The sequence below is a fragment of the Mus caroli genome, unplaced genomic scaffold (assembly GCF_978045245.1).
Source record: "Mus caroli unplaced genomic scaffold, Mus_caroli_1 scaffold_12, whole genome shotgun sequence".
In the NCBI taxonomy this organism is placed as follows: domain Eukaryota; kingdom Metazoa; phylum Chordata; class Mammalia; order Rodentia; family Muridae; genus Mus; species Mus caroli.
Genome location: NW_028227267.1, coordinates 18,821,719 through 18,849,160, shown reverse-complemented (window position 1 = coordinate 18,849,160; position 27,442 = coordinate 18,821,719). Strand labels below are relative to the sequence as shown.

At 52.8% G+C, this 27,442-nt stretch overlaps 1 protein-coding gene across 9 annotated transcripts in view; it reads right to left on the bottom strand.

Annotated features, from left to right (window-relative positions):
• The window catches only part of Zmiz1 (zinc finger MIZ-type containing 1), a 207,182-nt gene that overhangs the window by 5,675 nt on the left and 174,065 nt on the right, over window positions 1–27,442 (bottom strand). For 8 of the 9 annotated variants that reach the window (XM_085828427.1, XM_029468727.2, XM_021182703.3 and 5 more), the window contains 16 exons: window positions 25,117–25,261; window positions 17,475–17,589; window positions 16,236–16,453; window positions 15,257–15,455; window positions 14,108–14,398; window positions 11,288–11,470; window positions 10,507–10,587; window positions 9,716–9,890; window positions 9,121–9,262; window positions 7,542–7,752; window positions 6,471–6,576; window positions 5,829–5,989; window positions 4,985–5,052; window positions 4,684–4,752; window positions 4,080–4,324; window positions 2,625–2,791 (listed from right to left, as the gene is read on the bottom strand). In XM_085828427.1, the coding sequence (XP_085684553.1) occupies window positions 2,625–2,791; window positions 4,080–4,324; window positions 4,684–4,752; window positions 4,985–5,052; window positions 5,829–5,989; window positions 6,471–6,576; window positions 7,542–7,752; window positions 9,121–9,262; window positions 9,716–9,890; window positions 10,507–10,587; window positions 11,288–11,470; window positions 14,108–14,398; window positions 15,257–15,455; window positions 16,236–16,453; window positions 17,475–17,589; window positions 25,117–25,261 (2,576 nt within the window). The remainder of the gene's footprint in view (window positions 1–2,624; window positions 2,792–4,079; window positions 4,325–4,683; window positions 4,753–4,984; window positions 5,053–5,828; window positions 5,990–6,470; window positions 6,577–7,541; window positions 7,753–9,120; window positions 9,263–9,715; window positions 9,891–10,506; window positions 10,588–11,287; window positions 11,471–14,107; window positions 14,399–15,256; window positions 15,456–16,235; window positions 16,454–17,474; window positions 17,590–25,116; window positions 25,262–27,442) is intronic. The other variant, XM_021182704.3, reaches the window with a different exon arrangement.

Sequence of the window (27,442 nt, the reverse complement as noted above, 5' to 3'; positions counted from 1 at the left end):
GGCAGCGTGGTGCAGGGCCCTCCCCCGAGGACCAGGGCAGTGCAGAGCAGGCGTGGACACAGCACGAGCAGGCGTGCAGCTCCCCTGGCTGGCGGTAAAGAGGAGACAGGTGCTCGGCCTGTTTCCTTCTGGATGAAACTCATCGGCTGTCAAAATGGCAGACGAGGGAGAAAACCTGGCTGGCCAGGGGCATTTCTGGGTACTACTGCCTTCTCCTTGATTAGAAATGGGCTTCATGGTGGGGGTGGCAAGGAACATGGAGGGACAGCTCTAAAGGTTAGCTAGGGAATTCCATCCGTTTAACTTACTCCGTGCTGTTGTGGGTAGGTGGGTGTAAGGGGATTTTATAAGTATGTGCCTGGTGAATGCTGTTTGCTGGTCTCAGCAGACCCTCCAAAGCAGAAGGCCTGAAGCAGCTCTGTATATGTCCGGCGAAGGCCTCAGCCTGCTCTATACTTTTGAACAGGGCCACCAGCACCCTCTTACATACTGCCAAGAATCTCATTTTGGGGACCGAATGCTTCCTTGGTCTCAGATGATTTTCATCCCTGCCCCATCTCCATTTCTGGGTTCTTCATGCCGGGTTGGCGAGTAGCGATCACGCCAGCCTTGATCTCCCAGACCCCAGTTCTTCTTTCCATTTCTGCTAAAAGCTCTTCCCCAAGTCTGTTTTGATCTGGTCTCTACCAAAAGTCCTGGTGTGCCCTTTCTTTGCAGGGTGCAGGGCTCCAGTGTGACACCAGTATTACAGTATTCTTCCAGTGACCCTCATGTGGCATGATATAAAGTGGCTGGAAGTCAAGGCCACATAGTGGTAAGAGGCCAGCTGAGGGTGCCCACTTAGCTCACAGCAGCAGATGTCCCATGACACCCACCCAGAGGAAACAGGGAGGGACTCCACACTCTCATGACCAGCTCAGCTCAGGACAGACATCACAGATCCTATGATATAGCTTCTCCCCTAGACCTCAACAAGAGTGTCTCAGAGCTAGAAGTACTGCTGTTGTGTCTGCCAATCTGCTGCCTAGTGCTGGGAGAACTCTTGGGCAAACCAGCGCTTGGCTAGAACCTTCTAGAGAATCCTGGACTACACAAAAACCCTCCAGCCATCTGCTCAGCCAGGGCCAGCTGCTTCTAGATACAACAAGGTAGATACACCAAGAATAGACCTGGGGGTTGTCTCCCCATGTGATACAATGCGTAGCTAGGCCTGGTTGCTTTCAGTGAGATGAAAGCTGAGAAAGCAGGCACGCCTTTGTGGAATTCTGGGGGGAGATCTGAGCTTGATTCAGGTAGAAGATGAACCAGGAAGCAAATAGCTTGGCTGGTAAGAGAGCATATGGCTTTCTCTATGTGGCATCTTTCAGGATTTGTGGGTATGAGGACTTGGGGTATACAGTGTGTGAGGGGTGATGTCGGTGACATCAGCTGTGTTAGGCCGAGGTCCTAGTGAGCTTAGAGGAGGAGAGCAGTGGCTCCAAGTTGAAAAGTTCAAAGTCGGAGTCTATATGTACTTTTCTTTCTCTTCATGCATGTCATGTTTTCTTTGAGGTAGGTTCTCGAGTACCGCAAGGCTGACCTTAAACTTGCTATGTAGCCAGGGAATGACTCTGACTTTGGACACGCCTTCCTCTACCTCTGAGTTTTGAGATCACACATGTGTACCTAGTCCTGTTTGCTTAGGCAGTTCTGCAGAAGCCTCCTACCCAAGGGAGCTGTGTCGCCAGGCATTGTACTCATTCTTGGTGGGAAATCGGGGATGTAAGAGAAGATGAGAAGCCTCCAACCCCATTACTAGGCACAGAGGAAACTCTGGACCTTTTCTGGCTCACCTTCTTATCTGTGCCCCTTCCCTCCAAGGTGAGAGACCGACATGAATCTCAGCGTCCCAACCCCCACTGCTCCTCTTCCATCTCGGCTCGGTGTGCTTTGTGAGCACAAGACCCGATGTGCCCATTCATCCCGACCCAAGGGGCATCTGCTATGCTACACAGAGCATAACAGTTGAGCATTCAAACACAGGAGGGCTCAAGAGGATGGCCAGGTCTCTTGCCACTGTTTGCTGAGCCACAGGAAGGGACAGATAGTGATTAATTCTGGGCATCTTACTCCACAGAGGTGTCCCAGTCTTGTGGGACATGCCAATAAGTGGGAGACAAGGAAGGCAGACAAGCCCTCAGGGAGGCCAGATATCCTGGGACCGCCTTTTTACAGGTGGTGGTGGTGAGACCCTGGTGAAGATTTAGATCCCCAGAGACTAAGTTCCTGGGCATGGGAGCCAATTTCAGGAGGCTGGAGCCACAGGAATCAGTGGCAGAGCATAGGTGGAGCTCAAAGTGGGCACATGTGGATGCAGGGGGCAGCCTGGAGCTTTCTTCTTCACTTAAGAGACTCCAATGCCCTCAATAAAACAGCCAAGTTGACAGGTATAGAGCAACCCTGTCAGCCTCTCCCCATCTGAGCCCCTGAGTCTAATTCTTAGTTTTTCTTTTCACTGAGGAGGGAATCAGAGGACTCACACCACAAAGAACCCGAGGGAAAGCCCTCTGCCCCAGCCAGCCCAATGAGGCTGGTAGGCAGCATGGGCAAATCGGAAGGTTGAGGTACAAGCTGAAGGTACTCACAGTTTCCTGCATGGGGTGACTGAGGGGTTTCTCGAGGGCGGCCATGTTGTTGGGCATGTCCGGTGGGTGCGAGAGCTGGGGGGGACCGTGCATGAAGTCGTTCATGGATGTCCCTCCGGGATTCCCATGGGGGAAGTCAAAGTTACCATGACCCTGGTAGTTGTTTCCTGGGATGGGAATAAGATGGGGATGGGGAGAGGTCAACCTGTGGGAAGGTGGCCACCTCAGCTGATAGTATAAATGCCCAAAGGCAAGGCTCCTGAAGCATTTGCTTTGGGCTACAGGATGGGGCAGTCATGCCCTTATCTGATAGACTGGGGCACTCCAGGTGTGTGCTAAAGTCAAGTCCCCAACCCCATTCCAGATGTGTGTGCTGCTCTACTGTTCCAGAAGGGCAGAAAGGGGTCTAGCCACCAGGCTCTAGATGATAACCCAGCCTTTCCATCTCACACCTGATGGTGATGATGAGACAGGGAGACTCAGAATGCTGGGATGACGGGGCCCTTGGCAAAGGCCCTTTCCAGCCAGTAAACTAATGACTCCGGTCCACTAATCAATCACCTGGGCACCTTGGAGACCTAAGGCCATGAATCTGAGTGACAAGGCCACCACCCTCAGATAGAAGGTACACATGCATTTTCTAGGAACAGAGTGGAAAGCAGCAGGGATGATGCATGAAGTCTGGGATAGCCGAGAGTGAGACCAAGGGATAACAGACTGGGTTAGCCAAGGCTAGGCCGCCAGTGCCTGGGTGTTCTCTGTTAGAGGGTGGGAGAGCCTAAAGGGTGGAACTGATAATCTGGCAGAGCAGGCTGTGCAACCTCTGAGCTTCCACCATTATTCTCCCAAGTCCAGTGACCACAGGGCTGTTTTGGGGGGTGTGTTCACTCTTCTCTTTCTCTTTTATTTTTTTTTTTAAGATTTATTTATTTATTACATGTAAGTACACTGTAGCTGTCTTCAGACACACCAGAACAGGGAGTCAGATCTTGTTCAGGATGGTTGTGAGCCACCATGTGGTTGCTGGGATTTGAACTAAGGACCTTTGGAAGAGCAATCGGGTGCTCTTACCTGCTGAGCCATCTCACCAGCCCTCTCTTTTATTTTTAAGATTGATTTTTTTTCTGTGTATGAGGGGAATGCCTTGTCCTCGTGTATATATGTGGTTCCACGTGTGTGCCTGCTTCAGGGGGAGTTCAGAAGAGAGCACTGGATGCCCTTGAACTGGAGCTATGGTTGGTTATGAGTCATAATGGAGGTTCTGGGAATTGAACCTACGCCCTTCTGCAAGAGCAACAAGTGCTCTTAATGAGCAAACCATTTCTCCTGCCTCACTCAGCCTTTTGTTTCCTCATCTGTACCCGTTATCATCAGCACAGAGATCCCAAGTCCCCAATGGACCCCGGTTATACTCTTCTTCCTCCCTCCCTCCCTGGCCAGCATCACATTACACACCTTGGCTGCTGTAGTCGTTGGAGCTGGTGCCCCCAGGAGGAGGTGGGAGGGGGTAGGGAGATGGGCCAGGGCCCAGAGCGGCGATCATCTCCATGACATTGGGCATGATCATCTGGCTGGGGCTCATGGTTTTGAACCGCTTTGAGGGGATGCCATCGGGGTCATCCTTGATGTGGAGGTCTGACTTGATGGGTACTGGCCGCCAGCTGCACGTGGGGTCAATGGTGACCTCTTCAAACTCGGAGCTGATGGGGGAGAGCGATGGGGAGGAGCTGAGGCTTACAATGTCTAGCCAATGTCTTCACTCCTCCCCTGTGTCAGAACTGTGCATAGGACCATCTTGTTTGATGAGGTGAGCATATTGAGGCTTAGAAAGACAAGTGGTTGAGCCTGGGGCTGCTGGCCTCAAGACACGCCCCCCCCGCCCCCCACCCCAGAGGAGTTCCAGCATGGCTGCATTCTGTCTCATCTAAGACATATTGGCCCCCAAGTCTGGGTATTCCCAAGGTCAAGCTACAGATGGGTGGCTGCCCAGGAAAGTACTCAGGACTGTCTATATCTCCCTCCAGCCAGGCTGCACCTCCCTAGTCGAGGCCACACTTACTGTTGGATGGCGTTCAGGATCCCCCACATGTACTGATCCACTTCCAGACCCTCGAGCAGAGCAGTTTTACTGGAAGAGAAGAACAGAGGCTTGGTCTTTGCTCCTGGAGGCAGGACACAGCCCGCCCACCTCCACTGTCCTGCCACTGTGGATACATGGAGGCACAGAGTGCAATATAGCAGTGAAATCCAAGGCCAGTGCCTCTGTGGGGCTGGTTTTGCCTGAAGGGTAGGTAAAGCAGCTAAGAGGCCCAAGAAGAGGCCAGAGGGCACCTCTGCTCTGCAAGGTGGGTATTGCTTACTTGCACACTGGACACCTCCAGGTCCCTCGCTCACAATTCAGTTGGAGGTATGACTCCAGGTCAAAGCACTGCAGAAGTGAGAGACAGAGATAGGTAAGATCAGGACTGCCAGTAAACGCCTTGCTGTGGCTCTGGACCCTTAGGAAGACTTCAGTGCTGGGGAAGAACTCTTCTCTTACTCCACAGAACAGCCATGCTGTGTCTGCCATGGCCCTCACAGATCTCTCCCCTGTCCTCAACTCGAATAAGCCCTTTTGGACCCAACACCCCAGGCCAAGTCTCATTGCCTTTGCCTCTTACTGAGGCTGGGACCAGTGTGGACTCTGGTAGTCCCCTTAATCCATCCCAGGGAGCCAGGGTAACTCTGTTATCAGCCTGTAGCAGACAAAGCAATCGCATCATGTCCGTACCTACAAACTCAGAGGGAGGCAGTCCTGCCTGCCACTTAGCTTTCAGGATGAACTGTGCTTCACAGTGTGGCGATGATGGTGTAACTGGCTCTGCCATCCTTGCACCCCTGTCGTGGGACCCTGTCTTGGTCAACCCCTACACAACCGGTCTTTGCTAGTCTACGTTGCCTCTTTCTCGAACCTGTGGTGTCTAGCCAGGACTTTCTGCCGGCCTACGATACCTGATTGTCTATTTCTGCATTACTACCCCTCCCCAGGGCCTCAGAGATGGGCCTGAAGGAGAAGAAAAGACTGAGAGAGCACGTGATACTGGCTGCCAATAGCCACAATGTCTCTCAGGCAGCAACAGGCTCTGTTGGCCCTTGGCCTGCCCCTTGTCACCCTGCTAACTCTGCACAGCCTGACCCTGGGGTACACTTCCTGGGACTGCTCACCTGTACATGCTTGCAATCGTGGCCTCGAGCAGGCAGCTGTATGCGCCGGAATGTGATGGGGCACTTCAGAGACACCTTGATGGCGGTCTGCTCCACGCCATCCTCCCCATTGAGAGTTGTGTTGCCCGAGGAGGCAGCCACACTGCTGAAATTCCGCTTGACTGTGAGTTAGGAGGCAGAGGGTGAGGGCTGGGTGCTCCACTGAGGGATTGGATCTCAGCAGCTCCTAAACACGGCCTGGATTCCCCACCCCTGCATCCCACATGCCATGCATGCCATGTGCAGGTGAGAGAGACAGGACTAAGGAGGATCCCTTTTCTGAAGAACAAACCCTACCCTCGACAGGAGCAAGAACTTTCTGCCAAGCTTGCAGAAACTTAGTCTGGTGCTGCTCCTGATTTAACTGGGTCAGCAAAAAGCCCCCTTAGGCGCTTTTGCACCTAACTGCAAGAGTGGGAATAGAAACCAGACTGTGTGGAGGTGTTCAGGGGCTGGGGATGGGGGGAGACACCAAGGACAGAACTGTAGGGAGGATAGTACATCCCACAAGAGGTGCCCCAGAACTTGGCAGCCTGGGCATCACCACCTCTTGAGGCCAGCCCCGCCCAACCTGTCCCTACCCACGCACCCACCCAAACTCACTTTTCGTGATGCAGTGCTCAGCGGGCAGTAGGCGCTTCTTGAGGAGGCCCTGCAGCACGGAGCGCACAGAGGGCCGGTGTACCAGCTGCAGCACAAAGAGGTGGGACTGCAGAGAGAACAAAGGAGCTCAGTGAGGTTTACAGATCTCATACCTGCCCCAGGCTGACCCATGACGAAGCCCCTCTAGGAGAGGGTATCCAGAAGGAAGAGGGGCCTGCAAATCACAAGGTCCAGCATTGGGAGGCAGGGTCTCTGGAGTGACTGACTGTGCTCCAGGCTAAGATGGTGGATTTTCCACTGCAAAGTCACCTGGTTGAGAGGTTACAGGACTAGAACTTAGCATGTTCAGTGCTTTCCTGTCCTTTCTGCCCTTGTCAAGTGAGCCTATCCCTGCCACCCCTCCTCCAGGAAGCCTTGTAGACCCGAGTATCCCTACTCTTCATGCTATGGCTGTGCAGCCTCCTGAAGCATCCCCCAGCCTAAAAGCCTAATCTCTGTGGTATTGTCCCCTCTGAAAAGACAGGCAGGATCAGAGTGTTTCCTTCTGGATCCTTCAGAGACAGCAACAGAATCAGGCAGGCAATTTACGTCCCTGTACATATCCCAGGGAAGTCCTATGTCCCACCTTCTGATTTCTAGGGACAAGAGGAGAGTTCTGAGGTGGTCCTAAATTACACACATTGGGGGGGATATGTATGTGTGCCTGTGTACATGTACATGTGCGCATATATCATCCCTATAAGACAACAGAAATCCATTTAACTCCACATTTAGCAGAGATGGGTCTTGGAATAGGGCGAGGTGGTGGGGATATGAACATTTCATGCAAATGAGACAAGAGTAGATTATAGCTTTGGCATGGCCAGTGGCATAGGGGATGGCACCAAGAAATAAAAGGGAGGTGTGGGGAGGCCCAGTAGGGGCAGAGCGTGAGGGGAAGTGGTTGAGTCTAACAGAAATGGCCAGAGCATAGCAGCTTAGATCACTTTGGAGCTAGAGAACCATGTCCCAGGGTCTGCTGGAGACTGGGGGGAGGCTGATGGTGTGTTCCCATTTGGCCACTCTACTCACACAGCAGCAGGCGGTGACAGTGATCTGGATGGTGTTCCGGCCAGGCTGGCATACATGCTTGAGGTGCAGGGGCTTGTGGGAGGTCTTGTTGTCTCCCCGCTCGATCGTGAGGGGTGTGGCGTTGACGCTGACCTGAACGGAGGCTGGCCAGTTGGTGTTCATCTGTCGATCCTCATGGTGGTAGCACTTGAACTGCAGCTCCAGGTCTGACCTGGGGTGGGCAGGGTGGGCATCAAGCCTGCGTTCCCAGGGACCCTACCCCTTGGCCACAGCCTTTCCCTCTCCCTCACCCTAGGAGCAGTGGTTCTCAACCTTTGCCATGCTGTGACCCTTTAGTACAGTTCCTCATGTTGTGGGGACCCCTGGCCATAACATTATTTTTGTTGCTACTTCATAACTGTAATGTTGCTACTGTTATGAACTGCAATGTAAATATCTGATATGCAGGATGTCTGATACTCAACCCCCAAAGGGTTGTGACCCACAGGCTGCGAACCACTATTCTGGAGATTCTCCCTGCAAGCACAAATCCCTCCTAGCATCCAAAGCCCTTCCATCTCCATAGCCTACATATGACAGTTACGTCCGCAGCCGTGGCTGCCCTGCCCGACTAAGAGTGACTCCTCTTCCCTACAACAGGTTCAGAAGGACAAAAGGACAGATGTTGTGGGACAAGACCAGTAGCAAGGCCCATTGTGACCATCTCCAGGTAGAGGCAGGAGCGTCATCTTTGGCCCATGTTTGAGTGCCCGGAAGCCTCAGGCCTCCTGCCTTACATCTTAGCTCCTGTCTCCTGAATGCCACTTAGTTTTGCCTGCAACAGCTCACTGATCATCTAAAGCTGGGTGAATTCAAACACACTGGGAGCAGAGGCCCACTTCTAGTCTAGGAGGAGGGTTACTAGGCAACTGTGCTGGGATGGGGCTCTATCCCAGGCCTTGGATGAACCTTGCTTAAGGACCAAAGACCTAGGAGGAGTTTAGAAGCCTTCAGTTTAAGTGTTAGCTTCACTTCTTGTTCTGGGGGCTCACATCCTTTAAAATATTCCTCTAGCCTCAGTTTCCCCTTCAGATCAAAAAGAAAAGCATTGCCTCCTTCAAGATCTCAGAGGTCATGCGCAGAGCCTCCTGGCCCAGGCACTTGAGCACAGCCCTATGGGTGGGCAGCATCAGACACTGGTCACCCCCTTGCACTTTATTGGCGAGCATACCTAGCCTAGCTCTGCTGTTCTCTGCAGCCTCTTCTCTTCACACTGGCAGCTCTGGCAACATGTGTCATGTTTGGGTTGCTGTTTTCCCCTTTTGCTAACCTGTCACCTTGAGATAGCCTCTTCCCAGCTCATAGGGCTCTGCTAGCCTCCTCACCCTCCAGAAAGTCCAGCCAATACTTAGGACTTGGGTAACAGCTGTTTCCAGCTGTTGATGCTTGGTCCCTCTCCTGTGAGTTCCCTGGGACATTCTCAGGGCTTTGCACAGTCCAGGACCCTGTCAATGATGCTGAGGAGGCGACAGGAAGCTGCTGCCAGCACCTGTGCAGGACCAGAGCTTGGGGTAGGACGTCACCATGCAGGCCACCTCACCTCCACATCAGCGTCTGGTGAACCGTGGGCCGCAGGTGGAACACGTGGTTGCTGACAGCAAGGTTGTGCTCCAGGCGGAAGGGCTCCAGAACCACGCCATCCCGCACGGGGAATGTGAGCCGTAGCTCGTCATTGTGGTTGGCTGGGCAAAAACAAGGAGCATGTGAGTGGCAAGCATCCCAGCCTCACAGGTGCTGGGGCTGAAGTAGGACTTGCGCATCCACGGGACACTACTTTGGGAAGCATGCTCAGACAACACAAATGTGGGCCACACGCCACAGAAGGTGTGGTGTGCCCAAGCTCGGGCTGGGAGCCTGTGGCTTCCTCGAGCTCAGCTGGTTCACCCCACCCTCCAATCCCATTCCTCTCACTGGCCTCTCAGTACCTGAAGATCCATGCTCTTCTGGTGGCTGGGAATAAGGAGGCCTATGGTCCAGCCCCCACACCAACTATCACTGGGATTGGGGAGTCCTTGTTCTCAGCCCTCCTGCCTTTTCTGCATAACTCCCACCTCAGTCTAGCTTCTGAACCCTCTGATCCTGCCCACTGAGGGTCTCCAGGGTCAACTGAAGAAGAGGGGGTATGGGCTCCTCACCTGGGGGTGGTGGCAGAGCGCTCATATTTGGCTTAATATCAGGTGGGAAAGGTGGTTTGACATCTTGGCTGGGGGACAGATAGGGAGGTATGCTGCTCCCGGGAGTCATGGGGGGAGTGGGGTTCCCTGGAACGGGTGAGTGGGGGTAATTCGCCACAGGAACCGGCCTGGGAGGCTGGAAAAAAAAAGAGATCAGAAATAGGTTATGAACTCTGAGAGGTAATGGGTCAGGCTGTGGACATATGCTCTACCTGTAACAAGTTCTACCCAAGGGCTACTCCTCCCAGCACAGGAGGCGAGTCACCAGAGGACTCACGCTCTCCTGCAGGATCCGGCTTCTTCTGGAGGACAGGAGGGACTGGGAAGAACCTTGTCCCTTAATTAAAGCCCTCACTGCTGAAACCCCCTCAGGGTTAGGTACATTTGTGGCTTCCTACAGCCAGGGGTCAAAGGGGACCCAGAGGTCCAGTGTGCTAGGGACTTGTCTAACCCACACCAGGAGGAAAGAGCAGCCGGCCTCCCCGAATTGTGATTCTAGTCCGTATTCCTTGACCCTGTTTGGGGCCCCTTTTCTCCTCACTGTCTTTGGTTTTCTGTAGTGCCCATGCTTGTCCTTGGTCACACATTGAAGCAGTGGACTCTAGGTCCCGAGCATATCTACGCCTCAGCAGATGGCTATTCCCCCACCCGTGGACCCCTAAAACCTTGCAGAGATGCTGGGGTGGGAAGGTAAGGGATGTGTAAGCCTGCTGATGCCTGCTGAAGGTCAGCTGGACTTTCTAAGCCCTCACCCTGTTGACGCTCCCTTGGCTGTAGCTGCTGTAGCTGCTTCCGGAGGAGAAGGTATTGTTCTGTCCATTAAACTGTTCTGGCTGTTGAAATGAAATGAGACAGAGGAGTAAGCAGAGCAGCCCCGCGGCCTGACTCCACTAGAGACATGAGTATTCTGGGGAAGAAGGCACCAAGACGGGGTCTCTAGGACTAGTGTGGAAAGTGGAGGGGCCCAAGCTTTACTCCTGTTAACAATTTAGTAGACAGATTCCACAGCAGCGACGGGGATTGCTGAAATGAACACCCTTGAGTAAAGATGGCAAACACGCTGAATGGTAAACTCCAGAGGGGTTCTCCCTTCTGAGAATGCATTTTGCAGCAATGGAAAAGGTTAAAGGCTCAGAGATCTTCATCACAGCAGCATTATAAAATCGAAAAATGAGGAGTGAACACAGGAAGGGTGAGCTAGGGTGAGATAATCACTTCCATGGGCTGCTAGGCAGCCATTGAGACAGGGACAGAGACATTCTATAAGCAACAAGCATACAACATGTGCAGGGGGAACAGACTCGAGATTACAGTGGTGGTCAGCTTTGTCTTTCAGAATTGTGCCTCCTCTGCCATCATTGTCTCATGTACTGTGAATGAAGGAGAGGAAGGCTCCTCTTCTGAGCCCAGACACAGTTGAGCACTGACAGAAAGTCAGGACTGCCCCCCGCCTCTCGATTCCTTCAGGAGTACACAGAAGATCAGAAAGCTGTTGCAGGTGTGTTATGTGGGTGCCCTGAAGATGGAACTCACCTTGTAATACTGCCCCATGTTGACTGTGGGGGGTGGGTACTGTCCGGTGCTGGGTTGGCTCGGCATCCTTTGTCCAGGGTAGTTGGGAGATGTGAGTGGCCTTGGGGGGTTAGGGGTAGGGTACTGGCCTGGCTGGGTGGGGAACTGGCTGTTTGGTCCATATTGCTGGTTTCCATAGTTGGGCTGCAGGAATGGAGAAAGGGCAGGGGTTGTCATGGCGATGTGATGTACTCAGATACCAGGTCTGGGGCCCAGCTTTTTTTTTAAAGACTGATTTTATGGCCCATATATATTATCTGTATGTGCACTGTGTGCATGCCTAGTGCCTGTGAAGGTCAGAAGAATGTATCAGAATCCTGGAATCAAGAGTTATGGATGCTTATGAGCCATCATATGGATCCTGGGAACTGATCCTGGCTCCTCTGCAAGAGCAATAACCACCGAGCCATCTCTCCAGCTCCCCAACTTCTCTTCTTAGATCTATGGTCTCCTGCACACAAGACGCCCTCTCTACCTGTCATAGGGAGAGAATGAGCCAGAGAATATTGAAAGCCTCCACTTGCTTTGACATCCCGGGACATTACATGCTGCAGGTCCAGACCATAGGCCACCACTCCATAAAACTGTTCTTTTGGAACCCCACGGATGCTCAGAGCTTCTCAGCTGTGTCTTTGAGGGGTTCAATCCTAAAGTACTCCTTTGTTTCTCCCAGTGTTTGCGTGTGCACCCCGACATGTCAGGGAGATGCAGGTCACAGAATTTGTTACCAAGAGCTAACAAGCCATGCAGTGAGGCTGATCTGGATAGCACTGTCCCTACGTCCTATACAGAGCAGACATCTATCTAGTGCTCCATTCTTAGCAGTGCCGACTCACTATCTATACAGCTGTGGGAAAACTAGCCAATGAGGAGTGGGGAGCACGAGAGCCCCTCCTAGAGAGGTCACTGAGGAAGGAGACAGTGCCACCCCCTTCCATCTTCCCTAGCTGGAACAGTGGATGATCCAGGGCTTCCTGTCACTTAGGCACCCAGAACATGGTGTCCCAGAGTCAATGGTTCTTTGATGTCTATTCAAGAATATTCCCTGTCAAAGAGTCTCATCCTCTAGGCTTAAATCTAGTTGGTGAGAGTGCTCCAAGTGCCTGAGAGTGCTCATCAGATCGGGCTGTGTTCAGGAACTTTCAATGACTCTCACAGTGGTGTGAAGTGGCTGGTACCTGCATGTTCACCAGGCTACAGGAGTGTGGTAGGGGACCAGACAACATGATTGAAGCCTGAATTAAGGATGTACCTTTTTTGTTGTTTTGTTTTGTTGACACAAGATTTCTCTGTATAGCTCTGGTTGTCTCAGAACTTGCTCTGTAGACCAGGCTAGCCTCGAACTCATAGATCTGCTTGCCTCTGCCTCCCAAGTGCTGAGATTAAAGGCATACACCACCAATGCCTGGCTAGGTTGTACCACTTCTAACATAGGATGAACATACTGCCTGCCATGAGGTAGAAGCCAGAGCTCCCAGCATCTTATAACCTGGACCAGCTGGGAAGCAGCAGTGCTCTGGGGAGAACTCCTTTAGTAAAAGCAGGGGGCTTGGCTTCAATGTAGGGCTTTCAATATGCAATTCTTCTGCGGCCTCATCTCAGGTGAGCAGCCTGAAGCTCAGACATGCATGCCCAGTGTAGCTAACTATCTCTCAGGAGGTTGAGAGTACAGGGTGTTTAGCGACACAACTGTGTGGGGCTGTGTTCTGGGAGTGAAGCCATCAGCTTAAGGCCCCAACCCAAAGACAGGCAGGGCTGGGAGGAGCCTAAGGGCCTTTGAGTTTCTCTCCCTAGTGCCCACTAGGTCGAGGCTAAGGTCTTCAGTTGGCCTCCTGGGTGTATAGGAAGCCTAATCACTATAGCCTATTCCTGAGTCTCAGGCTTAGGGCACCTATACCAATTATGACATCATCCAACCTCTGTGAGAGTGGCGGCTGAAGGGACCTGTGGGGACAGAGAGCTTATGCTTTTATGGGATAGAAATCTGCTTCAGCTCAAGTTGAAGGCCACAGTCTTGACCAGCCAGAAGGACATGATCTGAGAAGATGAAGAGCTAAGGTGCCATGCCCAGGAAGGGCCATCATGGTGTGCCGAAGACACATTTCACTGGAGTGAGGGGGGCGCATCAGCTGGGCATGGATCCTGGCCTCAGTTGTATTCTGAGTGTCACTGAGACCTGGTGATTTCCCCTTTTCCCTGACCTTCCACGGTGCTTGGGACCGTCTACTGGGATGGTTTCCTCTGGCACCTCTGCTAGGAGACCCCAGAGAAGGCACTATCCCCAGGAGAGCAATATGATGGAAGTAAGCCCTAGGGATACTGTGTGCCATCCGATGGCCTCCCTGACACACACAGCCTGTACTAGTGTACTAGTGGCAGCCCTCACTCTCTAGGTGGCTCCCTACATTGAGGTCCTCATCCAGGGTCATCCATTAGTATCTTGAGTATGGACAGGGGTACGTAGTCTCCATGGTTTCTGCTTCTACACTTGCCTGCTCTAGGCAGGGTATTTTACAATGTCACGGGCCCCTGTCCTCTAGGCATCCTAAAGACCAGCGTGGATTGTGAATACCATTGATTTAAAGTCATACACACTCAGGTATAGTGACTTGTTTGGTGTTTTCCACAACAGAGATATTAGTCAGGGGCTACGCCTCCAAAGCCCAACCTTTAGTTCAAGTTCTCTAAGTGGTCTAACTGTGCCTTTTCCAAGGTCCCTGGGTCCATGGTCCCTCTGTCAATGTCCCTTCTCCTCCCATCCCCCATCACAGTCACACTTACCTCTCCCGGGTATGGCCTCTTTATGCTCTGAATAGGAAGGGACTGGGGCCGGGGGCCTGGGTAGGTTTGCTGGGGCATCCTTTGCCCGTGTGTGCCAAAGGGGCTGATGCCGGGTGGTCGGGGCTGGTTCATGCCCATGGGAGGGCCGCTCATGCCCGAGGGTGTCATGCCAGCTGCCATGCCGGCAGGGTTCAGGCTGCCCCCCATGGAGGCAGGCCCCCGAGGCCCGGGTTGGTTCATGAATTGGCTGTTATACGCCTGGGTGGGACCCATCTGGAAAGAGGAACACACCTTCAACGGGAGAAGAAGAAAAAAAAAAGAATAAAATGCCACATGCATTGAAAGTGCAGGGAAGGAAGGTAGGGGGCTAAAGGGAGAGCAGCACTTTCCCACAGGGCTGCAGTTAAGAGCCAGGAGCTCTCAAAGGACCCAGTCCTCCAGGGCTCACTACTGCCCTCTGCAGGTCTCGTGGGAAAATGCAGCTGGTGGGTTTGGGTAGGGCAGGGAGCAGTCACTCCAAGGCACAGGCAGCATTCCCAGGGAGGCAGGCAGGGACATGGAAGTGGGCAGGGATGGGAGGGACACAGAGAGGACACAGGAAGAGGAGGCGGATGAGGATGGAGGCTGAAGCCCTTTCCTGAAAGCCCTGGCCTTGCCCTTGGTCAGTAGCCAATGGAGACACACCCTCCATACACTAAGTGTGATTTACCCAGCCCACTTCTTCCTGCCCACCCTGTACCCTTCCTCCATGTTTCTGCCTTGCAGGGTTATGGGGTTCCCCTTTTCACACCCCACCCCATCCTTTTGAAGGTCAGATGATCTACAATGAGGCCTGGGTAAAATCCACAGAATAGGTTAATGGGACAATAGTGGCCTCAGAGGTGATTAGGGATAAGCTAGTCACAAAGTCATTTTAAGCACACAGTTTGGTAAGCAGGAACTTCGAGATAGGGTACCTCTTCCCCCATATGCACTGGGAGCTACCAACCCACAGAGAGCATAGCATATCCCCAAACCCCACCTCACCCAACCATTCTACCACACCCACACACAACACGCTTTTAAGGGGCTTCCAAGGATACCCGTGGCATTAACACTCAAGATTTCCCCAGCCTGGGTGAGGCCAGGCCAGTGGGCAGGAACCCTTACCGGTCCATACTGGTTTATATCCTTGTTCTGTGTCTCTTGCAAGGCTGCCACTGTAGCTGTGGCTGTGGCTGTGGCTGTGGCGGCGGCGGCTGCTACTGCAGCTGCTGCAGCAGCAGCCGCTGGCTGGGTGAAGTCAGCAGGAGGCCGAGTATGTGGAGGGATGCCCATGCCTGCTGGGGCACTAGGACCCCCAGGGTAACTGTGGAGGAGAAGCAGGGAGCAGTCAGAGAGTACTCATTAGGTAAGCTGACCCTGGGGTGTACCCAGTACCAGGAGGAAGGCTACAGGATTATACTACGCATGAATTCCAGACACCTAGCTTGTGGGTGTGAGGCCCAGCAGCGGACCTGGGACTTCTGAGGTTGGCAGCTATTCTTGCTACTAGTGATGACAAGGCCACTCGTTTTTTTGAACCTTTGCTGGGGCTAGGACATTTCCATAGCTTCTCTGCTGTCCCTCAGTCACCACAGGCTACCTTCTAAGCGAACACTGACCTGAGAATTGTATGGTGCTGTGTGCTGTAGATGTGGATTGAGGTGTGTGAGACTTCTGTTTTGAACTGCGAGGCTAGAAACCCAGCAACTTTGCTCCGAGAGCTAGGTGGAGTGAGCTCAAGGTGGCTTGGGCTGCTTCTGCCCCTTCTTCACTGTGATCTGAGGTTGGGGACTCTAGCCTCCATTTCTTCTTCATTCAGGTCAGTGAGCTTTCTAAGGAGTTTTGGACAGATGGAGCTCACTGCCACTGCTCTTCAGTCCTGCCTGCTCACCCCACTGTCTTAGCATAAAGATACACGGCTAAGAAGGAAGTGAGGAAGTATCCTCTCTACCCCCAACCTGGTAAGACACATGGTAGAACTTCCTCATATCCTAGACCAGGTAATGTGGAACTGGCATTCAAGTAAGAGTCCTTCCTGGATGTAGGTAGGAAGGCAGGGCTAACACGCTGCCGTAGAAGGGCACCACCCAGGTGGGTCACTCACCTGGCTCCAAAGCCCCCGCTACCAGGGTAGCCAGGTCGGCCGTACATGTTGGGCTGGATATAGGGCTGTGCAGGGCCAGCTTTGGTAGAGAACTGTTGCTGTTGCCCTGCGAACTGTGGGGAGTTGATGCCGGGGTTGCTGGTGCTCATGCCTGATGCCATGGGGTTGCCACCTGGATTCATAGGGTTGTTGGCATTGGCCATAGGGTTCCCGAGGACCTGGAGAGGGAGAGAGAGAGAGAGAGAGAGAGAGAGAGAGAGAGAGAGAGAGAGAGAGAGAGACTGTCATTAAGGTTCGGTACCTGAGGCAGCATGGAGAAAGAGTAGTGAGAAGGCAAAGACTGAAACATGGCAGGGAAGACACAGCAGAGAGGAGCATGGGAGTGGCTTGAAGAGTCCCCAGAACACCTAAGGGATCAAAGGGAGTGGACTGAGAATGTCAGCCAGGAAGGAGTGAGGCCAAGGCTCACAAAGCCAGCCCAAGTGGTCCCCATGGCTGCAGAGAGGGATCTGAGGCAAGCTAACAGTCTTTGACAAACATTAGCCTACTCGGTCCCAACTCTACAATAGGGCTTGGGGGTGCCCAGGGGTCTGGACATGGACGCCCTGGGCTGCTGCTCTGAATGACACCTCTGTGTCTTTGGCCCAGATGTTGTCTGTGGATGAAGACCCAGGGAAGCATGACAGCTCCCTGCCAGGATTGCCTGGCCTAGGTCCAGCAGAGGGGGATCCTCTGTTAGGAAGGAGGTGAGGAGAGAGAAAAGAAGAGGAAACAAGAATAGCATGTCTGGGAAGATAACTGGGCTTGTCAGGGTAAGGCACCCTTTACTGAGAGGTGACATCTTAGGAAAACCTAATCCAGACCATTCAGGGCCAAAGGTTTTTAGCTTAGAACCCTGAGTCAGTAACGCCCAGGGTGTCCTCTTGTTTGCACAACTGGAGAGAACAAGGTCTCAGAACAGTACTCATGGCCTTGTCACATAAACACCCTTCCTCTTCTATCCCAGAAGGCCCTACAATGGGGGATGATCCTCAGGGACCCAGCTGTGTCCCTACTGAGATAGCTGTGTACCCTCTCCGGAGTGATGTTGTCTGCAGCTGGAGATGTCCTGAGACTGTCTTCAGTGAGGAGAGCTGTCATGGCATGGTTCTCTGGAGAACCCCCCTCCCCACTCTTGGGAGGAATTAGAGACACTTGTGCCTAGGAGGGACCATGGTAGGGGATGGGACAAGTTCTTACCTGACTCTGGGATGTGTTGGTCACTCCCCACACCGTGGTGACCACGGAGAGGGAGCCGGGAGGCTGATTGGTGTTCTGCTGCCAAGGGACAGAGTCATAAGGAAATGACCCATCACTGCAAAGAGAGAAGAGGTCTTTAGAGCTGGGGCAAGGCTTAGGTGACAGTGTCTTCACTTCACTATCCCAGCTGACCTTTGCCCCAGTGAGCTCTGGGGCTCCAGGCTCATGACAGCACTTGTTCTATGGGAACGGGCCAGACAGATGTGACCCTCTCCCAACAATGCAGGGGCTACCCCTGTGTTAGCTGTGCTAGCTGGGTGGGTCTACAGTCCAGCAGTTATGCAGTGAAGAAGCCAGCTAGTGCGATCGAAAGCTCACTCTAAGCCCGTTCTTCAAGTATACCGATTTCCCATGACCCCCTATAGAAACAGTCAGGACCTTGGCACTGTCTTCACTGGAGACAGCCTGGTTCCAACTTTAATGAGGCTGGAAGGGCCTTGGTGGAATCTTGCTTCTGTCCTTGTTCTCAGCACCTCGTGACAAACTAGCTGCTGAACTGAGTCCCACTGACCTGGACTTCGGAATTCAGGATTGGGTCACCCTTCCTCTGGGCCTAGGACCAAGCCTGCCCAGGTGCCCTGCCCCACCCCCCAGTCCTGTGCACATCCCTGCCTGGCTGAAACCTTCCCTTACCTACAAGTCAGCACCATCAGGCTCCAGTGTTTACTGGGTAAAGTCCAGATGCACTCCAGAACGATCTATCCCACCGGCTCTTCCCTGAGCCTTCACCAAGCCTCCTCACTCCAGCCCTGCAGTGGGCCGCTGATACAGGGAGCTCTCCCAAGGAGCCCTCAGGGATCTATCTACCTCCTCTACTCAGTAAGTCTCAGGCTTACAGAGAACACTCAGAGAGGCTTCCAGCCAGCCAGGGTGGTGTGGGTCCAGAGTGATGGACAGCATCGAGACCTGCCAGGGTCCCTAGCCCCACTCTAGATCACCCTTACTTCCTCAGTGAGAGCCGTAAAACACTGTACCTGTGCCCCAGAGCAGCAGAAAATCTCGTGTGGCACCCTCTTCCCTGGGTCTGCCTCCACTGGTCTGTGCTGACTTCCTTTCTGTTTCTCTGGAAAGTCGCCTCTTTGGAAAGCCTTCCCACCTCTCGGAATATAAAGGGGCAGCCCACCCTGTTCTTTACATATTTTTCATGACACTTATTACACATTTGATTATTATCTTCCTAGCCTCTACTCCAGAACCTGGAGTGAGAGGAATCCAGCAGTTTTGTGGGACAGAGTGGATTAAAGGCCAAGGGATAAACAAGCTAGCCAGGAGCCAGGCCCTGAACTGGCCCCGAGCGTGGAGAAGCACTCCTGAGCAAGCCCTGTATTTTCTAGGCTGGGATGACTGAACACTGTGGCTTGTGCTCTCATTGTTCATGGTGGTCAGAGAGTAACCGACTATCTTAAGCTGTTCTGGACCCTGCTGCCTGGTCAGGTATCCGCCGACCTGGAAATTAGTCCTGAACCCATCCCTCACTAGCTGACCCTGCAAGTCTTCCTGGGGTACTCTCATTTTTGAGCACATGCCCTCGTGCCTTGCCCAAATACAGGAGTGGGTCCTGGTGCTCAGTAGCACCAGGGAGCAGAACACAGTGACAAACGGGGTCGTAGCTTGGTTGGGAGAGTGCCTGCCTAGCATGCACGAAGCCTATGCTTTGATCTCCATCACTGCACAGACACGCCTGGAGAGAAATATTTACAATTACCCTATTATCTCAGGGAGAAGATGGGAGAATCGGAGGTTCAAGGTTATCCTTGGCTACATGGAAAGTTTGGGTCTAGCCTGGGCTGTATGAGGCCCTGTCTCAAAAACAAAACAAAACAATAACCCTAAACTCTAAACCCAAACTAAACAACACAAAACACAGGCGGGAGATGGCTCAGTAGTTAAGAGCACTGACTGCTCTTCCAAAGGTCCTAAGTTCAAATCCCAGCAACCACATGGTGGCTCACAACCATCTGTAATGAGATCTGATGCCCTCTTCTGGGGAGTCTGAAGACAGCTACAGTGTATTTACATATAATAAATAAATCTTAAAAAAAAAAAAAAAAACAACCACAGTGCAGATGAATAAATACTGTTCTCTCAACGCACCGGCCACTGTGGACTAAGAATCAGTACCAAGAGGCTCAGTCAAGAACACAGTGTGAGCACAGGCCTTGGGGTCTGAGCAGCACGTTCTCCAAGAGGATAAGAGTGAAGCAGGCTCAGTATTCTTGGTGTCCAAGGAGGGGAATATCAGGGCTAAACTGGAGAGAGAAATGGCATGGCTGACCACACAGAGCAGGGCCCAGGAGCACAGGTGGCTGACTGAGGACTAAATGCTGCTTGTGAAAGTGAGGACTGTGGCCAGACAAGAAGGGAGGGGCTGAGCGACAGAAGGCGTAAGGGACCTGGCTGGGACACCCTGCAGAGCGTGTTTTCACAGAAGAAAAGGGAGACCTCTGGCCATCCATTATCCTTCTGGATTCCCAGCTCCAGTATGCTGGACAGAGGTTCTCGAGTGACCGATCTCGAGTGACCGAATAAAGCAAAAAAGTCTGTCTTTCCCCCACCACACCCCACCCTTCAGAACTGCTTCACAAACTCCTTACCACCTTCCAGGCCATGGTCTGGCTTGTGAAGGTTTGATTCAGGTTTTAACAAGCAGCTGGACAGGTCCAGGGGGAAGGGGGGGGCCCCTGTCTCTCATCACCTTGGCTCCCAGGCTACTGTATCCAAGGCCCCTACTACCCTCAGCACCGTGGCTGGGCCTTGTGGGAGGAAACCGACCTTTTCCTGTTCTGCCTACCACTGACAGAGTACAAAGCTAGCCAACATTTCCTAGGTGGGCTCTCCACTGCCTGGCCAATAGGTTCCCTGTCTCAGAGCAAAGGTGGCCATCTACTTAGTGTGCACAGGGCCTGGGGGCTGCTGGATGCATGCTGGAGAAGCAAGTGACAGGCACAAGAGGGGTGGACCCAGGCCTCACGACAGAAGTGGCATCCACCAGCACACTGTGACTCATTGCCTTCTAAGGGCTCTGACTCGACAGGCACCCACAGCATCAGGCCTGTGACGTGCCACCTCTACCTGGACTCTCACCCCTGTCTCTGCAGCCGAGACCAAGGACAAATCAAGCTCCTGTGCCAGCAGGGAAAAGGGACTGAAGTGGGAGGGGACCGAGTGGCAAAAGGTGTCAGGGGGAAGGGCTCTGGGAAATGCATGCCCAGGCCTTTGGGAGAGGCGTAAGCACTGGCCAGAGTCTCAGTGATCAGCACTGTTAGTGACCTGAGGCTCCTCCTCTGAGCTTTTCTTATTAATTAACTAATTAATTAAATGGTGTGACGGTGCTTAAGTTTAGTCCCAGCATTCAGGAGGCAGAGGCAGGTGAATTTCAGAGGCCAGGTTGGTTTACATAATGAGTTCCAGGTCAGCCAGAGCTACACAGTAAGACCCTGTCTTAGAAAAGGGAATTGTGTGTGTGTGTGCGTGTGTGTAGAAACACTAGGCCACAGCACACATGCGTAGGTCAGAGGACAACCTGTGGGAGTTGGTTCTCTCCCTCCATGATGTTGGTTCCAGGAGATCAAACAAAGTAGTTGTCAGGCGCCTTTGTCCACTGGCCTACCTCAGTGGCCGTTTTTGCTCTCTTGTTAAAAATAATTTTCTGGGGTGGGGGCAAGAAGAGCCTACTACAGAGCCTGGTACAGCTGTGCAAAAGATAACAAGGCATACAACTTGAGTGTTTTTCCTTTTGTTTTGAGTCACAGCCTCACTATGTAGCCCAGGTTGGTCTTGGATTTTTGACCCTCCTGCACACACCTCTCCTGAGCTGGGATACAACCTGTATCTTTGGTACCCTTTGGTTTCCCTTTCTGTAGTGTTGGCAATCAAACCCAGGGCCTTGGGTATGCAAAACAAGTACTCTACCACTGCCCCAACCCCCCACCCCCTGCTTGCTCTGAAGGGGCTGGGAAGGGAGGAAGAGCTGGTCAAGAGGAAATCAGGCTAATGTTTGGAGGCCATACAAGTCCCTCGGGATCCCTGTGAACCAGACTTGGTTCTACTTTTCTTCCCACAGATGAGGAAACTGGTGTCCAGTCTCACGGCCCCATGCCATGCCTCCACCTAGCATACCGGGGCCTTGCTTTGGATTGTAGCAAATCCCTGGCCCTGGAGGAGGCAGGAGCTCACCCTTGATCTCAGAGGCTCTAGCGGCTTTGATTGTAATCAAATTAATAGATAAACAAGATTTATTAGACTCTTAATTAGCTTTGCGACACCGATTTGCATAGAGACAATGTGCTAATCACAAATGGCTTTTTAAACCACTCATTAAAAACCTGGGATGAGGAAACAGAAGTTGTTGGGATAAAGTCCAGATCACCCCAGGGACACTGAAGGTGTCCTTCTGCCCAGGCAATGGCTAGATCCTCCAGGCACCACACAGCTTCTGTCCTGGAGTTACGGTGGGGGTGGGGGGATGTAGGATGTTTCTGTGGCTCCTGCTAAGTGGAAGATGACCTTGGTGTGGTCAGCGGTGAAGCTAAGACAGAAGCTGAGGACTTTTACAAGCTACAGTTAGTTCATACTCATCACAGGGTCACAGCTACTCTTATCAAGTGCTTTGGGAGCAGCCTGGATCTTCCCTGGATTTCTCTCATGGTGGTGGGCAGCACACCATGTCTTTTTTGGGACCTCAGGAGCTCAGAGAGGTCAAGGGCTCTGGTTAGAGGCACAGCACAGCCTAAGGTGAAAGAACTTGGGCCCCGACTTGTAGCCTCACCCAACCGTGGCACCACCATATCTTCATGGCTTGCAGCGGATACGACAGTGCTCTGAACCACAGAAAGGCCCCAGGGGCCCTCAGACCTCTGGGTTCAGGTGGGGCTTCCAGCTCCCTGGTTTCTTCCTACTGCTTCAGAGTCTCCAGTTGAAGACCCAGAGTCTCTAAATGCCTGGCTCCTCTAGGGACCAAACTCCAGACTTCCCAGTGTACAGAATGCACCCCATCCTTAGCACAAAGACAGCAACCCCTCTTGAAGATCCCAGAATTAGTTTCTCAGTTGTAAATATTTGCTTTTTCTTCCACTATCTATGTTTAGGAATTTACATTAGGGGTTTAACAGGTGCTGGGGACCTCCAGAATTCCCCTGGAAATGAGAGATTTCTCCCACAGGGGCATGCACGAAGGTTACAAGGAGCCGCCAATCAAGTCAATTCCTGGTCACTGGTTACTGAGTGTCCTCTCCACCATCCTGGGTTTGGAGAAGGGTCAACAATTGCTCCACCATAATGTGGCAGGATTATGATAATTACCTAGGGTAAGCCATGGATCAGAGCAGGGCATAGACTGTTTCAGAACCCTCGCAATCAGCAAATAGCTCTACCCTCACAACCCTTGCACACACTCTCCTGTGTCCTACTTCAACCCTATAAGCTGTGTGTTCTTGGACAACTTACTGTCCCACTCTGGGCCAGGTTAGTTTCCTCTTAAGTTCTGTGACCTTGCTATGCTCCCAAGAGGGACCATTGCTCAGTTCAACTGATTAGCCTCAACCCCAATCAATACCCAGCCAGTGCCCAGCTCCCCAGCTTGTCTCTGAAAAGGCCATCAGAGACCACAGAAGACATGGTCCCTAGGTCAGTAAGCTTGCAGAACACCTGCTCTGCATTGTCTGTTATCCTGCTGGATCTTCAAGGCCCTGAACCTGCCATGGTAGCAGAAGTAGCAGGACCTTGGGTGGCTTTTACACACAGTATTTTGAAGCAAAACTAGATTGAGGTTATAGGATGCAGGTGCCTTGGATCCTCCATGATCAAAACACCTTCGGAGCCCTCCAACAATCATCTCTCTCTGCTCTGCTCCTAGACACAGGGCTCGGGCTTCCCTCTTTACCCTGCTCCACCAGCTCCTCATTTTGCCCCAGGAGCCTTCCTCCTCTGTTGGTAGAGTCAGCTTCTAAGTAAAGAGACTGCTTTTCTTTGTTTAATGGCAGATAATCCGTATCAGCTCAACTGGCTGTGGTCAAAACCTGCCACCCTCCAGGGCTAGAATAGCCACAGCCGAGCAAGTCTGAGACAAGTCTCTAGTGGGAAGCCACACTATTCTGGTCTATCACCATCACCAACAGTGAAATGACTCAGGCAAGAAAGTTGGGAGGAGCATGTTAATGGGGTGATGAGAGTCCAGATGGTTCTGAAGCTCTGAGGGGCTGGGCAGAATTAGCAAGACACAGCTGAATATGATGGCGCCACGCACGCGCACGCGCGCGCACACACACACACACACACACACACACACGTACATGCTCTCACACATGTACATACACACTCGCACACCTGTAATCCTAGCACTAGAAAGCTGAGGCAGGAGGATCAGGAGTTGGAGATCAGCCTGTGCCACTGAGTGAGACTCGGTCTGCCTCCAAACACCAAGGAAATGGTCAACCACCATCAGACCAATGGCCAAAGTCCTATTCACTGACAGCTTGGCCAGGGATAAGGAACAGAAGGCAGAAGGAAGCAGGTTTACCTCTCTAGAGCAATGAATGGTTCTCAAATAAGGCGGCACCCCCACTCTCCCAAATGTGCTGGGTGTTCTTACTGCTGCAGTGCTTAGGGAGTGGGGAGGCAGTCTTCAGAAAGGTAAGGTAGGCAGGGCCCATGATGCTCACTGCATTCAGCTACCCAGGTCAAGTGCCACCCCCTCAGGAAACGCTGGCACAGGAGGAAGAGGCTGGGTTAGCAGAGCCTAGTGGGGCAGTGTCAGCGTGCTGTATAAGGCCTTGATATGCTCTGAAATGCTTCTGACCATGCCAGGTAAACGTAGTTGGGCCACCCTGGCCAGGCAGAGCACCTGGCTTTGATGTGTGCTTGAGGTCCTCTCTGGTTTCGATTTAGAGGACAAGGTTGACACTGAGTTCTGGCAGTGCCCGGACCGTGCGGTCCAGAACTGACTACAGGATGTTCTGGGCTTCGAGTCTCTCTGCCAGGCAGAATAATGGGAGCTGAGCCGACTGCGGAGGCCCCAGTCATTAGCGAGGACCCACAAGGGGAGTGCAGACAGCATGACGGGCCCTGTTGTTGCAGGGTCAGCCCACAGAATACTCAGAGCATCAGCTCAGCAAGGCGCCTGCGAGATAATTAACAGGGAATTGCCAGTCTCACCGCGTGCTTTTCTGAGGCTGGTGCAGAGCAGCCTGGCCAGTCCCTAGCAAGCCTGTTCCTGCCGAGGATCAGGGTTTTGGCAGATCCAGCTCAGTTTCACGTGTTCCAGTATAATGGGCGTGGCCTGGTTCTGCTCCACACTGAGGTGAGGCCGTATGCCCTGGAGTGTCCTGAGACCCGACTGGCTTTCGGTTTCCCTGAGAGTGCTTAAATGCCTGCTTTGGTTAGAGGGACAAGGTGCGGAAAAACAGGTGGGGAAAAACTGGTCTTCTCATCCCTGACTGAGGGGAAGACGAAAGCCACTTAGGAGGATTTAAAGGCCAACTGCTTCTCAGAGGCCCAGCCCTAGGTATTACACCACAGAAGGTCCACCCCGCGCCCCCCCCGCCCCCCCAGACCCCAGGTTCCCAGAAGGCACCTGGATGCTCACCTGTGCGACAGAGTGGGTTTCATGGAGCTCATGGAGCTGAGGGGGGGCTGCATGGGCAGTTTCCCAGGGGGGTCGTTCTGGCGGCTTTTCTGATGTCGCAGCAGCAGCAGGCGGCCAAGTTCTTCACACCAGGAGGACAGCAGGGCTGCAAGCAAAGACAGATGGTCAGTGGACACACTCGAGCCCCCTTCTGCATCCTTCCCAGACGTGGCGTTTAGGAGGCCGGTTTTGCTCCTGGGAAATTTCTAAGGTTTCCTGGTAGGCCTCAGTGTTTTAAACTATAAAATGGACCAAATGCTCTCGAAGGAAAAATCAGAATCATTTGTGACACGAGTCCACTACAAGGGCCAGCTGGAATGGCCACCAGGTTGAGAGGCCCCAAAGAACAGTCCTGACAATGAAGAGAAGAGTATAGAGACGGAGCCAAGGGTGAGATGAGGGGAAAAGGCCAACAGAGGCCTTGGGTCAGGGTATGAGCAGGTGCTTCTAGGGAACTCCATTACCCCATACTCAGGACATTTAGTGCTCCCATGGGTGTGTTAGAAGCTGTAAAGTGTAGACATAACTTAGAGCTTTTTTGGAGTTGCTGAAGACCCAGAAGCATTCACTAGACTCTGAAACCCCCAGCCAGAACTCTCCTGTTGAGTACACTTCAACCTTAGACAGACAGACAGACATGCACGCACTCACTCTCATTGCACTCAAATGCTTGGAAGGATGGAAGGTTTCCATAGCAGAGGGTGGTAGTGTGTGTGAGGTGTGAGTATGTATGTGTTTGCACTAGAGATAGCCAAGGCAGCATGTGCAAGAGTCTCTGCCTCCAGTCCAAGTCTACAGTGACCAATGCAAGGGGAAAGAATTGTCCTCTCTTCATCCCAGTGTCACCACTAGGGACTAAAAGTTTCCTTAAGGTCCTTTCAGGATACAGCCAAGTTTAGGAAAGGGACATGGTTAAGGCTGGGCTTGTCAGAGTACTTGGAGATAAAGTGGGGTGTGGCTCCAGCTGCAGATGATGGCCTTGTGGGACAACAATGAGAGGAGAGGCCCTTGGACCTGTGAAGGCTCTATGCCCCAGTGTAGGAGAATGCCAGGGCAGGGAAGCAGGAGTGGGTGGATTAGTGAGTGGGGGTGGGGGGGGTGAGGGGTAGGAGGGGGGCGGTTTGGAGGGAAAATGAGGAAAGGGGATAAAACTTGCAATGTAAATAAGGAAAACGTCTATTAAAAAATATTTTTTTCACCAAAAAAATAAAAGAAAAAAAAGAGGGGTGTGGATTTTTGTCACTCAGTACTCAAAGCCAGAGTGACTTTCCAGAGATCGAGTCAGCATCCCTGCTCTGGAAAATCTGCCTTCAGCAGATAAGCCGCAGTTGACCTTCCTCTCCTGACTCCTCCTCCCGCTTAAATAAGGAAGCTGAAGTCAGCACAGCCAACACTGGAGGGATATGCCCAATGCAATCTGACCAGGAGTGCTGGGTGCCCTGCACGGGTCCTCTCTCAGCCCACAGCTCTGACCGGTATTACTGGGGCCGTGCCACCAGGTGCTTGCTCATCTTGCCAGTGCCCAAAAGCTCCTGACCAAGGATGGAAGTGGGACTGTAGCCCTCAAGAGAGTACCCGTGTCTCCCCTAGAGGCCGGTGGATATGCTGATGTAGCTGTCCTTCTCTGTGGGTGCCCTCAGTGTCACCAACACAGGGAGGACCCTGCCTCTGGCACACATCTGCTGAGAAGCCAGTGAGGCTCCTAGTGGGTGCCCAGTGTCCAGGCATGCCAGGAGGGAAAGCTGCCTATCCAGAAAGGCTGGGTCAGGAACAGGTGTTTTCAGATTGCTCCATTCTTTCTCTGGGCCTTGGTTCGGCTTCTTGCACAGGGGAGCAGGCATCTAGAAGCTCATTTGCACGCCAAGCACGAGGCCCACAGGGTTGCAGCTCTAGGAGGCTTGCTGCCAGCACAAAGGATGGATGCCGACCGGCTGCTTGTGACACGCCTCACTATCTTAGCCCTGCCCTCTGGGTACCAGCCAGGCCGCTGTGGGATTTAGGGCTTTCCTTGGTTACCGGTGGCTGCCCTACGGGTAAAGGGCAAGGTTGTTCACTGTCCCAAGTGGACTGGTTTCTGGGAAGATAATGAAGGTATATAGGACTGGCAATGGAAACGGGAAGGAGGTGTTTGTTAACTGTGTCTTCTCATGCCTGGAAGGCCACAATCCTGTGACCAGGCGGGAAAGAGGGGTGACACAGAGAACCCTCCTCCCCCTACCTTGGCTAAAAGCCTGGGGAGCACAGAGCTTGACAGCAGGCCCCTCACAAATGGGCAGGAGCAATGTGC